The sequence below is a fragment of the Astatotilapia calliptera genome, chromosome 2 (assembly GCF_964374335.1).
Source record: "Astatotilapia calliptera chromosome 2, fAstCal68.1, whole genome shotgun sequence".
In the NCBI taxonomy this organism is placed as follows: domain Eukaryota; kingdom Metazoa; phylum Chordata; class Actinopteri; order Cichliformes; family Cichlidae; genus Astatotilapia; species Astatotilapia calliptera.
Genome location: NC_137423.1, coordinates 22976828 through 22992999, shown reverse-complemented (window position 1 = coordinate 22992999; position 16172 = coordinate 22976828). Strand labels below are relative to the sequence as shown.

Genomic DNA, 16172 nt, shown 5'->3' with positions numbered 1-16172 from the left:
ATCACAGGTCTCTGCAGGAGTTGTTTTTAAGAAAATGTCACTCAACTTTTTTCTCCGAAATTAATGAATTGCCTGTTTGAGCATGTTCAAAAGTAATGAGTCAGGAGATGAGGCAGGCGATGTTTGATACACCGGATCAAAACCAAAGCAATTCAACAGAGTGGCTGACTCTGTTGAATTGATGTAAGTGTCTGTATTGTGCCTCTCTCTTTTATAACAGATAATACGTTGTGGTGTATTTCCTTAGGTGTCAGAAAGTCTGCAGGTGCGGATTGTAGCAGGACGTCCCATCCACTGCCAGGTTCCAGGTATTGACCATCACTTGGTGAGCCGGGCAGCTGTGCGCGCCACCTTGGAGGCAGCTAAGGCCATCGCCCTGTCCCACCTGGGCACGCTGTACATTGCTGAGACTGATGAGAGGCGAATCAACCGCATCCAGCAGGTCACTAAAAAGACTTTTGAGGGCACCTGTTAATGATGCATTTATCGCAGTTCTCATGTTGCAAATTTATACTGAAGTTGCAAAAGACCATACTTATCCAGAGTGTTAATATACTGCTCAAAAAATGAAAGGAACACTTTGTAATCAGAGTAGAGCATCAAGATGATTAAACTTCTGGGACATTGATCTGGTCAGTTAAGTAGCCGAGGGGGTTGTTAATCAGTTTCAGCTGCTTTAGTGTTGATGAAATTAACAACAGGTGCACTAGAGGAGCAACAAATCAGAAATACTTTTAGAGGTGGAGGCCACTGACATTTATTCCCTTCTCATCTTTTCTGGCTTTTTTTCACTACATTTGTATTTGGCTAGTGTCAGTGTCGCTGCTCATATTCCTCCAGGATGACACATCAATAGGTTTGCTGTGGCTCCCAGCATAGCATCAAGACCATAGAGGAGATTTCAGGAGAGCTGGTCAGGGCTGTAGAAGGTCCTCAACATGTCAGCAAGACCCGAATCTGCTCCTTTGTGAAAAGAGGAACAGGATGGAAAACGACCTCCAGAAGGCCACTGGTGTGAATGTCTCTGACCAAAACATCAGAAACAGACTTGGTCCTTTAGTGAGCCCTGTGCTCACAGTCCAGCACCTTGGACCCTGACTGGCATTTGCCATTGAGTACCAGGATTGGCTGGTCCACCACTGGTGGTCTGTGCTTTTCACAGATGAGAACAGCTTCACCCTGACAGACATGTAAGGGTCTCTACAGACTAGGCATTGGCATCCTCACTGCCATTAGGTGTCAGAATGAAATCCTAGGACCTACTATCAGACCCTGCACTGGTGCAGTGAGTCTTGGGATCCTCCTGGTGCACAACAATGGCCTCATGTGGCAAGAGTATTCAGGCAGTTCCTGGAGGCTGAAGGAATTGATACCATTGAATGACCCCCTTGCTCGCCTGACCTAAATTGAGTAGAGCACCTCTGAGATATTATGTTTTAGTCCATCTGACACTGCACCTCAGACTGTCGAGGAGCTCGGTGATGCCCTGGCCCAGATATGAGACGAGATCCCCCAGGACACCATCCATCGTTTCATTAGGTGCCCTGATGTTGTCAGGCATGCATACAAGCACGTGGGGTCATACAAGCTACAAACTAGAACCATTTGAAATGTAAGCAAAATGGACTAGCCTGCAGCATCATTTTTTCACTTTGATTTTCACGTGTCTTTGAATTCAACCCCTCTGTAGGTTGAGCATTTTCATTTCCATCAAAGGATGTGACATCTTTTCATTCCTAACACATTAACCAGTCCATATCCAGGCTTTTTCCCCATTGATATCTCATGTTTTTGAGCAGTGTATATTCCTCCATATTACCCTGACATTTCAATGCACGCCTCTTGTCTCTTCGCATGAACGTTTTCCACGTCTCTGATGGAAATAACAACAGGAAAAAAGAAACAGCTCAGCTAGAGCTGACACTGGCAATCCATCTGGCCTTATGACACTAATTTACCTTCACACTTGTTGCATCATGAGTCCCACTGTGAACAGGTTGTTTGCCTAACAGATGCTACGCAGCAAGGTAGTGCGTCGAGTCTGTGTCTAGGACGTAGATGCTCAAAATCAAAGGCATTCAAAAAATAATCAAGAAGTACGGTTTCAGTTTTAGAGAAAAAAGAAGTATATATAGTATATTACTTTTTTCTGTCCATTTGCTCCATTAGGTAGCAGCATGTTGTCATAGCACTGCAGCATTTTGGAACCAACAGCACAAAGGTAGTGCCTGCTGGACTCAATCAATAGCACCTTTGTGGTGTGCAGCAACACGCTGGGTCCATGTGGAGGCAGACAGGAACATATAATACCTCAAATGCCTTTTTATTGGGTACCGACCAGCCATGTTGCAATGGGCAATGAAAAGACCTTTTTTTTTTTTTTTTTTTTAAACTGCGTTTGACACACCTATTTTATGTTTGGCATTTTTAGGCTCCTATTTATCAAGCGTCTCAGTTGGACTCAGACAGGAATGGATCCATCCATGTTTGTTAAGGTTTCCACACTTATTCAGCAACAGGTGCCAGACTGACAGTGAATGACACCGCTTTGTAACAACGAGCCGTAAAGTAAAATTAATGATCATTTGTTTAGATGTGTGTGATGACGAGTTGGGATTATCTCAGCAGTTTGTGATGTGCAATCAATCAGTGCATTAAGAAACAAAGAACAGCCAGGCAAATACAATGTGATGCAGGAGAAATGAAATACAGAACACTTCAGGTAAGTTCGCTGCACACAGATACACCTGACATGATGTTTTAAGCTGATTTTAAAAATGATGCGTGAATTAAGTGCTCGGTTTCACTTTCAATGGTTCGCACCAGCTTGTACTGTTTAGCCAGCAAGTCTTTTTTTAGTGTAATAAGCTCTATTAAATGTGAACGTGCCTTGGCCTTCATACTAAGTATTTAGGCGATGACTTGGCACCGCCTGCGGTCTGCGCTCATGGTCCAGGCACGTCTTCCCATCACATAGACTCAGAACATTTGGCCAGGACATCAAGGACCACACATGCATAACCAATATGTGCTTTTTAAAATTTTTATTTTGCATAAGTTGCTGTGTTATTCGTTATATCACACTGGAGCATTACAATCAAACTCATTACATGCCACATTTGCTCCGTTGTGCCCGTCTTTATCTGCTTTAAATTAAGGGCAATTTGCAACAACTTTTTATTTTCTGTTTATTTTGGACATGTTTAAAGATGAAGCATTTGTTGTACTGTGAAGAGGAAACAAGCTGTTTTTTCCCTGTGTGAGTAGAACAGTTTGCATGGCGAAACGAATTACACCTTACGTTTCAGAACATAATAAGCACGAGATAAAACATAATCTTGTTCTGAGAAGGCTGAGATGAAGAACAGCACATGATCTGTTTCACCATGTCACTGTTTGTTTACCGAAAGTCAAAATGCAGAAGCATTGTGTGAAAAACCTAAACACACCGCGTGATTCAGTACCCTGTAAAACCGCCTGTGGCAGTAATAAATGGAATTAACTGTTTTCTCGACGACCTTATCAGTCTCTCGCTTCGTTGTGGAGGAATTTTGGCTCTCGCGTCTTTACAGCGTCGCTTCAGTTCATTGAGGTTTGTGGTTCGTTTCTGCACAGCTCTCTTCAGAGCCTGCCACAGCATTTCAGTCAGTTTGAGGTGTAGACTTTGACTGGGCCAAGGCAACGTTTTGGTTCTTTTCTTTGTCAGTGTTTCTGTTGTGCTTTTGATCATCGTTCTGATGCTTTACCCAATTACTGCCAGGCTTTAGGTGTCAGACAGATGGCTTCTAGAATACGTTGGCACTCTACTTTGGGCTCAACGATTGCAAGGTGCAAGACAAGCTCAAATCATCACCCCTCCACCACCGTGCTTGACGGTTGATATGAGGTGTTTGTGCTTATATGTTGAGTTTGGTTTTTGCTAAATTTGCGCTGTGCATCGTGGACAAACAGCTCCAATTTGTTCTTTATTGTCCAAAGGACATTGTTTTGTCTTGCGGTTCGTTCAGATGCAGCTTTTCAAATATGAATCATGCTGCCATCTTATTTTTAGAGAGAAGAGGGTCTCCCCTGACATCCTTCCATACTTTTTCAGTCTATTTCTAATTGTGCTGTCATGAACTTTAACATTTAGCTTGCTGATTTAGGTCTGTGGACTCTAAGATGTAGATTTTGAGTGTTTTTATGGTTTCTCTGAGCAATGCATAGACTGACCTTAGGGCGAATTTGCTGGGACTTCCACTCTTGTGAAGATTAGCAGCTGTCTTGAATGTTTTCCCTTTGTGACTCTTTCTATCTGATTGATGGGAAACAACGGGTTGTTCTTCCTCCAGACCAGCAAACTGCCAAAGCTTCTGCTTTCATAGAGGTGCTCACACTTGCTGATGATAAATGAACAAAGTGAATTTGATTAGCAGCACATGGCTGCTACTTACCCTCTAATTCTTATTGAAGCTGTGCGTAAACGTGTACTGTTTCCTCACTCACTGCTTCTAAATTTGGCTTAAATTAACACTGACATAATATATTGTGTTGTTATTGTGGTTGTATCTACCTGCTTTTATTATGTCCTGATCCGTAAAACCTTAGATTCGAGTATTTTATAGGTCAAGGTGATGAAATTCTGCTTCTAACCTAAAATTAGGAGTAAGGTTTTCTCTACTCTCAGATGATGGATGAATGGAGATTTTGGAAAGTAGTTTTGTGGGAATTGTGCTTATTTACTTGTTTTTTTTCCCAGACACTGGAAACATGGGGTTTTCTGGGTTTGGCAATGCAAACAAACGAGCTGCAGTAGGGAACGGCTTTATAATAAACACCTCAGATAAACTTTCCCCGTGGAATCATAAAGTTGATAAAAGCAAGTCTTCATCAAACATATCATCTTTGACAATTATCTTCCAACAATGCACGGTCCTCTCGGGCTAGTTAAGCAGCATCGGCCTCCCAAGATTAATCAAAATCAAGCTGTTGTTGCAACAGTTTTCACCTCCATTTGCAGCTCGCCTCCCCATCAGGACAATCAGCTTAATTTGTTTGGAGAGCGAGACTTAATGTTCCAAAGATCTGTCAATCAGTCAGCAAGGGAATAGTGTCATACATCGAAGATGCATAATGCCTTTGTTTGTCTAAACTTCACGGAGAGGCACCAAAGATATCATCGGTGATGTTTTTGGCTAAAGGAACAGCGGATACACGCAAAGTGATATTGTAACTCAGCGCAGGTTTTTATATGAAATGCCATCATTATCTTATTTGCCAGAGAGACGAGACATTACAAAGGCTGTTGTGGAACATTACCTTCTGTTTAACAGTGGCCTCCTGCAGCACATTGTGACATGTCGCTTTTTGAAAACTCCACAGGTGTCAACCAACGGCGAGATATCGATTATCTCCGGAGCCCCCACGGACTGCGATTGCAAGATAGACCCCAACTGCGACTGCTTCTCTGGTGGGTCACCAGGCACACATACGCACACTTGTTATGTGAGGAGTGCAGGATTAAGTAATGTGAACGTATTAGATTATGCTTAATAGGATTAGAGCGCTACAACACATGCAAAAGCATTTGAGAATTAATTCTGGTGGCATCATATTCGGCCTGCTTCAGAAGTAGTTTTAGAGGAAACAAAAACTGGAGCATTGTGAAGCTCGGAGGATTTGATTTAGTCTGTATATCTTGATATTGAGTGGGTAAATCTGGCTGCCCCGTGCGTCCCTGCTGGACAATAATTTGATTAGCACTTTCCCTCCCCGACTTATTAAAGTCAGCTGGAATCTTAGTGTCTAGGAAGAGCCGCTTCGACTCTCCTTGAAAAACAATAAAAAATATGACAATGACTTTTATATAAATGATGACAATACCCAGGAAAGAAAAGACCGCCTATAACATCAGGCTGGAGAATTAAGAGAACGACTTGACTGTGAGCGTTTGTGTGTTGGCTAAACAGAAAGTGGATTCTTGTGTGTGTGTGTGGGTCGATGTATTTATATTTGTATTCATAGGAAGGCTTCTTCTTTGTGGAGACCTCCAGCTAAATTCAGTAGCAACCAGCTCAGGAGAAACCTTTCAAATCCATTCAAATTACAGCTGGTGAAAGAAAATGCTCACTTCCACACGCCGAATGTTTTAACTGGTTGCTGTATCATGGTTGGGCACCTGAAATGCAATAAAAGGAAGAGGAAAAGGACCCAACAAATAAGCAGATGTTCTTTTGACAGTTAGGCCGTGCTTTCATTGTAAGTGTCAGCGGATGTGATTTTATCATTTAATTCTGCTCATAAAAATCAGTCTCTTTTCTATTCAAAATGGAGGGAAGTGTCTCTCCCATGCCACAAGCCAATGGGCTGTAACCATCCCTATTCCTTGAGTTGTACTTTGCATATTTTCAATCATGTCTCGCTGTTAACAGATGATTACTCTCTTCAGAGGCTTTCCGTTTCCATCCCTTCGCCGTAAACACTCACACGGTGTCTTTGAACGCGGACACGTATGCGAGCGCACACCCGCCGATACTAACGGATGCGAGCCCGTGCGCAGTCGCCCACAAAAGCATACACACATAATGCGCATGCTGTCGCGAGATAAACTGCCACCCTGCTGTCTGCACAGACCCATCAGAGGCCCCGGGCCTACTGCTGACAGCATCTAAAGGGCTTCACCCAGCTGTTATCCTGCTGTGCAACCAAAGACATGATAAGACCGAGGTCACTATCAAGGTGGTCATATCCACTCCACTGGGAAGTTACCATATCCCAATAGGTCCACGTCCTGAGCCAAACTGATAACCGTTTAAGCGGCACCATGGGATCCTCGTATTTTGCCAACCTGCGTGTGGACTGGTTGTGACTTCTCGCTTTCGCTGGAGAACGAATTGTATTTCTCAGTGTGGTTAGAACTGATGCTGCTTTGAATTATGCTATTTTGTTGATAAAGAGCTTTTCCTGTCCTTACCGAAATGACAAGTTCCCGTTTTTCCTATCAGGAGACGGAGGCTACGCCCGTGATGCTCGTCTCAAAGCCCCGTCCTCTCTGGCAGTGGCTCCCAATGGCACCCTGTATATTGCTGATCTGGGCAATATCCGGATCAGAGCTGTAAGCCCCAACCAGCCCCAGCCCAGCCCAGCCGGACTGGTGGAAATCAGCTCACCTCTGGACCAGGAGCTCTATCTCTTTAGCCAGGTTCTTATCACAATGCCTAATGTGTGTATTTGCATGTAAAATATTTGGATACCAGCGAATTGTCTTTTTAATTCATAATTTATTAGCAAATTTAACAGACTGACTAACTCAAGTGTTTACTTGGATTTGCACATTGCTAAATTAAAACGGATTAAGCCACGCAAGCTCATTTGTACACACAAATTAGTCTGAGATAATTAGTTATTAATTATTGACACACAGTAACTGCTAGTTGGGCCTGTTAGGAAGGTAGATAACTGAACCAGCTAACAAAGCTAGCATTAGCTTTCTAATATGACCCATTTAGAGAAAAATAAAGAATAAATGCGGTAAACTGGCTAAACTTTAATAACTTGGGATGAGTTTGGATTGCATTTCACAAAAATAATATTCCTCACTTCCAAGTCTCGTTCTAATAGCTTTGAATGATTGAATGATCAAATAATGTCAGCTAGGTTAGCCTAATCCAATCAGGGTGTTTACTGGCTCAGAGTGGGCTTTTGTGGGTGACTAAGCACGACAGTAAGCATGATAGATGCACACAAGATAGTGAGCCTATTGCCTTATGTTGCAGAAATCTGGCCTTTCCTGTTATTTCTGATCATTTAATAAACAAAACGGTTCATTCTGCCTGAGAAAATGAAACTCTTATTTCAAAAAATTATTTTAAAATTTCATACAGACAACAGTTACATATTACATATTCTAAGCTCTAAAATGAACATGTTTCTTCATCTTTAAATATATAATTTAAAGAAATAAACCCCATAATTTACAGTAGTTATGGTTAATGTGTGTGTACCTTTCTGTTTATATATACTTCATTGTTTTTGGAATCATTTTGTTTTATTGATGCAACAAAATTAGCAAATCACTAGTCTGAGAGTACAGAGTACCTAATAGTTTCTAAATTTACAGGTTTTGTCATTTGCAGAAGCTGAATCCTCAACAGTGTCTCTCTCTCCCTCTGATAGAATGGTTCCCACCTGTACACCAAACACCTGATCACAGGTCACTACCTGTACAACTTCTCTTACGGCACAGACGGCCAGTTGTCGGGTGTGATGAGCCGCGACGGCCGCAGCCTCCAGGTGAGGAGGGATGCTCACGGAGTGCCTCTCTGGCTGGCTCTACCTGGCGGACAGGTGTACTGGCTGTCCCTTAGCAACAGTGGCACGCTGAGGAAGGTGTCCGCCCAAGGCCACGACATCGCCCACATCACTTACCATGGCAACACAGGTCTCCTAGCAACCAAAAGTGATGAGAACAGTTGGACCACTGTGTATGAGTGAGTTTGTGGTTTATTTATAAAGCTTATCTGCTTATTGCGATCTTCTTTCTGTCTGTCCCCGCTCTTTCTCTCTTCTCCTTCCTTCCTTCCTGTTCTCGCTTTGTTGCTTGACTCTGAATGTTTGAGCTAACACTGCATTGCATGAATGTGTATTCATATGACAAGGTTTACGTTAGGGGTATGAAATATGAGTGCCATCTGGTGGTCACTTCTGCATCAACAAAGCTGGAGAAGGCCTGGGGTGGGATTGGGCGGTGTGACTGTTTTTTTCTTTCTTCTTTTTAGTCTTTGCTTAAAGTGACTGATTAGCTGAAGGACGTCTGCTGCAACTCTTTGAACACATGCGTGTTTAGTATTGCACATATAGTACAGGCAGAAAAACACATCTGTCTGAATTATTCACCACTGCCTAGTCGGTCTCTGTCTCAGATTCCACAGCTGGATAATTACACATATAAATCATAGTTGACACTCACTGCGAGCTCATGCTAGCGCACGGGAGCATGCATATGTGTGCCTGCGTGCTTTTTGCGGGCTTGGTTGTGGTCATTTGCCTGCGAGCGATGGATTTCTGCGCGTGTTTGTGCGTGTGTGTGCGCGCGTCTGTGTGTATTTGTTTGCTTATTGCCTTTGTGTTTATTCTCCAAGGTACAACAGCGAGGGTCGAGTGACCAACATCACCTTACCGACGGCGGAGGTGAGCGGTTTCCATGGCAACCTGGAGCGCTGGTCTCGGGTGGAGGTTGAAGCGTCCAACCGTGAGAACTTTGTCACCAGCACAAACTTGTCTGCCAGCGACACCATTTACATGTTCAGACAAGGTGCAGCATCACAATGAGTTCTGCGCTTTTGCCTTTTAAATTTCTTGCATCTACCCTCAGCTTCTATAACCAGCAACTAGCCACAAGGCTATTTATGAGTCATGTGAAGAGGCACTAAACCATACACCACATACTATGTAGAGGGCAGGGCGTAAGGTTACAGCGATGTTTAAACATTTATGCCGGCAAACGTGGCTGTTATTCTGGTTTAAGTCAGAAACTCTGACCTGCGTTTCTCTCATTCTTCATCGCTGGAGATTCACAGCTTTAAGTAAGCATTTATCCGCTTTTATAAATAGTTTCACATACAGATCTGATGCGACCTCTTTACATAACCGGACGAATGGGCAGCGGGGGGGAGAAAAAATGCTGTTTATTTACACAAAACATGCTACATTTGACTGACTCGTGAAATGCCTTAACAACTGCTGGGGCAAAGCAGAAAAAAAATGGAAAAGAGGGCAGAGATGAGAAGAGGAGAAAATGAGAGTGGAGTGAAGAAGCCACTCATGGGAGCAGTTTCTTCTCATGTCATCCCTTTAATTGCTTTCTTGCAGTTGTCACACTGACAGGACTGCAGGGAGGGAAAATCTGCGCCAACTCGCACGCGCTCAGTCACACACGCGCGCACAAACACATGCATGTACGCCACGCTACAGTGTGACAGAGCTGCCAGGGAAAAAAGTTGAAATGACCCACTATTTTTCGAGCACCACCTCTTTCTCCGCCGCCCACAATTTCACCGTGTCCTCGCCTGCCTCTGAGGCAACAATAACCATATGTACAGAATAGGTTTTTTTACGGCGGCGGAGGGAATAGAAGTTACTATTCGGTTTATTAGCCGCGTTAAGTTTTATGGTTAAAATATAGTTTTATGGTTATTTTCACCCCTCTTTTTCTAAATTTTTGTATTAATTGTGTTTTAAACATGAGACAAAGCCATCTTGGCATGTGTGAAAGTGTGTGGAAGCCTGACTCTGAGCAGGGCAGAAATGAAAGAGCAGTTTCTCAGAATGCTTTGCAATGTGTGAAAAGCTGCTATACCCCACCTTCCTCTCCTTCTTTCTCTCTCTGTCCTCTCTTTCTCCTTTCATTGCCCCCCCTCTCTCTCTCACTCTCTCATTATCTGTCTCCTGCGTTCCTCCTTTCTAAAGATGTAATAGCTGATGCAGTACAATGCTAATGTTGCAGAGAGCTTTAAAAAAAACACTCAGCACAGTGATTGAAGCAATTAATTCAAATAAAACGCACACACAAAGAGCCAGACAATCGCATTCATGCAGCCCGCTTCTCACAGATTTCCTCTCAAGGCTGATTTTTTTTCTTCTTTTTGACACACAATGACTGATGTTTTCTTCACACTTCTTTTTTCTCATCTGTTGTTGCATATTTGCATCTCTGTGCACTTGTGGTTTTTTTGTGTGTGTGTCTGACCCACCCACGACAAACGGTCGACCCTCGACACCCACCCTCCCCCCCTTCCACATCCCCACAATTCACACTTACGCTTGCACTTTCCCACTCCAGATCACTCTCAGAGCTCGTACAGAGTCAGCGCCGACGGGTCATTTCTGGTGACGCTGGCCAGCGGAATGGAGCTGTCGCTAAGCACCGAGCCCCTCCTCCCGGGGGGCGTCGGGGGTGGAGTCAGTCCCACGGCCAGCCGCTGCAACATCAGCTTGCCTGGAGACCACGCCCCGAGCCTGATAGAGTGGAGGCAGAGGAAGGAGCAGAGCAAGACTAACTACAGCACTTACGAACGCAGGCTCAGGGTAAAACACTAAATCATCAGCCTGTTATTACGCCAACTGTGATAATATATAAAACACAATCCTGCGGCATCAGTGCTGCACAAAGGCATTGGGAATTAACAAGAGGATGCACGCAACTAGCCGAATATCCCAGAATCCCATATGAATGGATCAAATAAGCAGCCCGGCAACATTTTAGGAGTACGCAGGGTTAAGCTGTGCAATTTGACATTAACCAGGGGGACAAAAAGTGTCACTTTTAAGTGCTAAGAGTTGTGCAATCCGGTAGATTTTGAGCGATTGATGATGTCAGCGGAGGTGATAATAGGTCAAATGACTCGTAACCTGTTAGCTGTACTTTCCACACGCACAGGCTGCAACACCTCTGCAGTGGTGATGAAAGCACAAACAGGAGATTTCCTGAGAAAAGGGCATTTATGTTACGTGCAGCAATTAATTAGCATTCCCCGGGAAACGGTTCTCTCACTTGTTCGCCAGGCAGCTTATTGTTTATAAATGCAGACCAGGGTTTGCTGGAAATGTCACAATTAATTCATCTGGACTAATGAAATCTTTGCTGCTCTCAGACATGCCACTTCATTCATATATTTGCATGTCTGCGGCTTCAATCACCATTTATGATGATTTTAATGCTGTTAAAAAAAAGCTTCTGTTTGTGTTCTTGTCACTAGCTGACATTTTACTGCTTTGCTTTCCAGGCACATAACAGGAACCTGCTGTCCATAGACTTTGATCAAAGCACCAGAGTTGGGAAGATATACGATGACCACAGGAAGTTCACCCTCCACATTCAGTATGACCAGCTGGGCCGGCCTGTCGTGTGGTCACCCAGCAGCAAATACACTGAAGTAAACATCAGTTATTCAGGTGGAGGACTGCTTTCAGCCATCCACCGCGGAGAATGGTCCGAGCAGCTGGAGTACGAGAGCGACAGGGTGACGTCCAGAGCCTGGGTCAACGGCAAGATCTGGAGCTACACGTACGCAGACAGAGTGAGTAGAAAGTTTGAAGCGAACGTGACAGACAGCTTGTGATGAGGTCCTGCTGAGATTTGTTTTCAGGGCTCCTGTCGCCGTTTTCTTCTTGCCTTTGCTGCTTGCAGAAATCTAACACATCTTCTCCACTTACGTTTCCTTCTTGGTGCAGCTCTCCGAAACCGGCGCTGAGATTAAAGGCAAACCAAAAAAAAGCGTCTCAGTTGTGGGAAACGAAAGTAAAGAAGTGAAAGCATATTAAAATCAGTAACAGGTGCTATATTACCAAGTATCTTTTTAATGTGTTTCCCTCAGTTTGAGGGGCTTTCCATTTAGGCTATGAACATCAGTTTGCAGAGCGAATATTAGATCTGCCATAAGTTTAATGGTTGGGCAGACCTTTTAAACTTGGCCTTGTGTCTTCACGACTGCAACAGCGCGCACAGTTGAGAGATGTAAAGGCAGACGGTGTGTTCTTTCTGATCGATTGCATAACTCCAGCATGTTTCAAGGTTCGGCAAATAGATTTTCTCAAAAGAAAACAGCAGTGAAGTCTTTGCAGTAAACACTCGTCGTCTTCTGGCAAATGTTTAGAAGTTATATTCGCTATAAGGAATTTTTCTAGTCAAAGAAACTCAAACAGTGTGTGTGACTAAGCTGAGAGCTACCAGAAGGTATAATTTCCGCTCTTGAAATTAATTGAAATATTTAATGACATGATATTCAGTCTGAAATATATTTAGTGTCAAGGATTTTGGTCTAAGACAAAATTAGAGTGAAAATGAGCTTATATTACAGAACCATCTAGAAATTAATACCACCTTCATGTATTATTAACACATTAATATCATACCTTACAGTTGAATAAAGACATTAAAGAGAACATTGTTTTAGTGCAGCTGAAACTGTGTGAATAGCTACGCAGATTTTTAAGGGGGGGGGGAGCAGCGGTAAACAAAAACGCTGCTGTCTGAAAACCAATTATGGTTTTTCTTTTTTCTCGTTTTGTTTTTTCGACACGTACGTCTGATAATTAAATAGCTTTCAGTGAATAACTGAAGCGGTCTCAAACTAAAACCAAGGTTGCTTTTGAAGAGCCGATTTTTTTTATTTATTGAGGAGAAAGTTTTAACCCAGTGACATTGGAATTTAAAAAGAGAGAGTGCAAAAGACAGAAAACGAGAAAGCCGTGAAACCACAGAGATGCAGTGTGTTCGAACTGTCTGTGAATATCTCTGTGTGTTCTTACAGTCCATCATGCTGCTCCTGCACAGCCAGCGGCGCTACGTCTTTGAATACGACCAAACGGATCGTCTGGTCGCGGTGACCATGCCCAGCATGGTGAAGCACACCCTGCAGTCGCTGCTGTCCATCGGCTACTACAGGAACATATACGCCCCGCCCGACAGCCAAGCCTCCTTCATCCAGGACTACACCCTGGACGGGCGCCTGATGAGGACTCAGTACTTGGGAACTGGGCGCAGAGTCATCTACAGGTGTGGCACATCGCTGTTTTAGCTCCGTACAAAGACATAACACTGATCGTCTTGATGAAGGTGATATAATTAAAGCGCAATCTTAAAATTTAAAAGCCCAATTACGCCAACTCTAGCGGACACTTGAATGCACGCCACACATCCATCCATCCTTGCGAAATCACACCGATTGGACCGATTAAAGGTCACACCTTTTTTTATCGTCGCACTTTGTCAGACAAACTGATCTGATTTTGATGAAAGTCGGAGGACTGATTCAGGCAGCGTTCTGGCATTTAACATTTTTAATACTCGTTGCCTGGATGAGGATACTGTAATAAATGGTCCCATTTTCAAGATTTGAAAGGCTGTAAGTGCCGCAGCAGCTGGTCTGCTTCTGATGAAATGTTGAAGGATGGTGCAACTTAGCGACCCAAAGGGATCCGTGTATTATTAATGTGGCATAGCATGTTTACTTACATTGAAGATTAAATGCAGTGTGCTTTAAAAAGAAGGTACTTTTATTTTAACATAACTTACTTATCGATCATCTATTCAAAAATGTGTTTCTTTCCCCCGTCAGGTATACAGCTGCGGCTCGCCTCTCGGAGGTGGTTTATGACTCCACCCTGGTGACCTTCACTTATGACGAGGCCTCTGGAACAGTCAAGACCATTCATCTCACCCACAATGGCTTCATAAGCTCCATACGATACAGGCAGACAGGTACGTACATGTGCTCAAAGCAGCCAACAGAAGCACATTTTAGATATTCACAACGTGCAAAAGGATCATAAATCAATCCTGTGAGCAAAATTTTAAAGTCTATATAAGTGATTGTGCACGGCGTGCCAGATTTGAGGAGTGATGTCAAATTCAGTAGTCTGGCTTTGAGTCAGACGTCGTGCTATTTCATCTGTGACTGATGCAGCCACAGTTAGAAGTTTCAGTAGGGCAAGGTATGTTCAAGTGGAATAGACTGTGGTCTACCACAGCTGTAAATTCAAGACCACCCCCCGGGCTCTTACCCACGTCGTCTCTTCCCCACCTCCGCAAAAAGGCTTCCTGATCAAAGCAAACAAATGAATGTTTGAATGCAAAATTATATGCGGTGAGCTAGGTGTGGACATACTGCATTTGTTGTTGCATGCCTGAACACTAAAAGTAGCACTTTGCTGGGTTCATATTCGCTCTCATAGAGGAGGCAGGAAATCAAAAAACCATAGCTGAACTTAATACAACTAAACAATACTTTCAGTGCTGAAGGAGAAAATGAGTGAGACAAGACGTTTTCTAAAAGGCGGCGCTATCGACGATGGCACGCCATCGCTGCAGCTGCAGATATAGCATGTTAGGATACAGCCATTGTTAATACAGTTGAGCAGTCCCCTTAAGTTCCATAGTCGGTCCAGGGTCATGGAAAGTGCTCTCATCTCTGCTGCCGGTTCACTTCCCATAGCTTTGTGATTGGCTCGCCACCATCAGTTGTCACTAATCTGCGCGGCGCAGCTGTGTGTGTGTGTGTTTATCGCTTTGCCCTCACTGTGAATAGACTCTCACCTTCCTTTAACTGATCTCATTTCAGCAGAACAAACGGAGCCTTGGAGAGAGGAGAGATAGTGGTAATTGTCCCTTGAGAGGAGACAAGGAAAAGTGTGGCACCGGAAAAAGAAAGATGGGGATATAGAGTGGTGGGCGAGGGAAGGGAAAAGGAACAGAAAGGGAGAAGGGGGAACGATGACAGCTGGGGGGAAATGACAGCTAGAAGAGCGAGATGAACAGACTGCAAGTTCCCCAGGGCTGCAGAAAAGCCTCCACCTCGCTCTCAGTACTTCTGCCATTTTCCCATTAGCGAAGGTTTAGAATCAACATTCCACAGAAAATAAAAATAGAAAGATGTAACACTGATCCAGCTCTCTACAGTCTCCAAAGCTAGGCACTTAGTCATTTTAACTGCAATCAGAGTCATCTCAAATAGCAGCGTAATGGTGTTTCATTAGCAGGCCCTTTTTTTCCAAACAGAGGCCTGGCTGCAGAAGCTCGGAGCAGATGTGATGAATGGTGTTGTTAAAGTTGATGCTCTGACATTAAGCAGCACATTGGCCCATCATGGCTATTGTCTTTAGATTTCATTATCTCTCCATATTAAAGGTCACCACAGGAAATACCATAGAGGTGTGGGGATAGTTAAGATGGAATGGATTGCGCAGTGTGTGTCTCTGTTAATGACGGCGAATTAGGCCTTGATTTGAATTAATTAGGCAGGGTTATGCGGGCGGTGTGACATCCACTTGTAAGGGCTATATGTGTGCTGTGTGTACACTTCATGTCCCTGTATATTTCTGTAAACGCTGTTAAGGGGGTTCTAATGTAAATCTGCTCCGGTTCCTCTGCGTAGGTCCCCTGACAAGTCGGCAGATTTTCCGCTTCAGCGAAGAAGGCTTGGTCAACGCCAGATTTGACTACAGCTACAACAACTTTCGAGTCACTAGCATGCAGGCCGTCATCAATGAGACCCCTCTGCCCATTGACCTGTACCGCTATGTTGATGTGTCGGGGCGGGTCGAGCAGTTTGGCAAGTTCAGCGTCATCTTCTACGACCTCAACCAGGTAGGAAGTCACACCAGTTATCTTACTCGGTAGTGGAAATGTGGACGTT

General features: G+C 43.8%; 1 protein-coding gene across 2 annotated transcripts in view; it reads left to right on the top strand.

Annotated features, from left to right (window-relative positions):
* The window catches only part of tenm1 (teneurin transmembrane protein 1), a 191642-nt gene that overhangs the window by 168677 nt on the left and 6793 nt on the right, over positions 1-16172 (top strand). For both annotated transcript variants that reach the window (XM_026188289.2, XM_080287598.1), the window contains exons 25-34: positions 248-442; positions 5362-5449; positions 6984-7180; positions 8155-8468; positions 9120-9292; positions 10820-11064; positions 11763-12056; positions 13290-13534; positions 14097-14239; positions 15912-16123. In XM_026188289.2, coding sequence (XP_026044074.2) covers positions 248-442; positions 5362-5449; positions 6984-7180; positions 8155-8468; positions 9120-9292; positions 10820-11064; positions 11763-12056; positions 13290-13534; positions 14097-14239; positions 15912-16123 — 2106 coding nt within the window. The remainder of the gene's footprint in view (positions 1-247; positions 443-5361; positions 5450-6983; positions 7181-8154; positions 8469-9119; positions 9293-10819; positions 11065-11762; positions 12057-13289; positions 13535-14096; positions 14240-15911; positions 16124-16172) is intronic.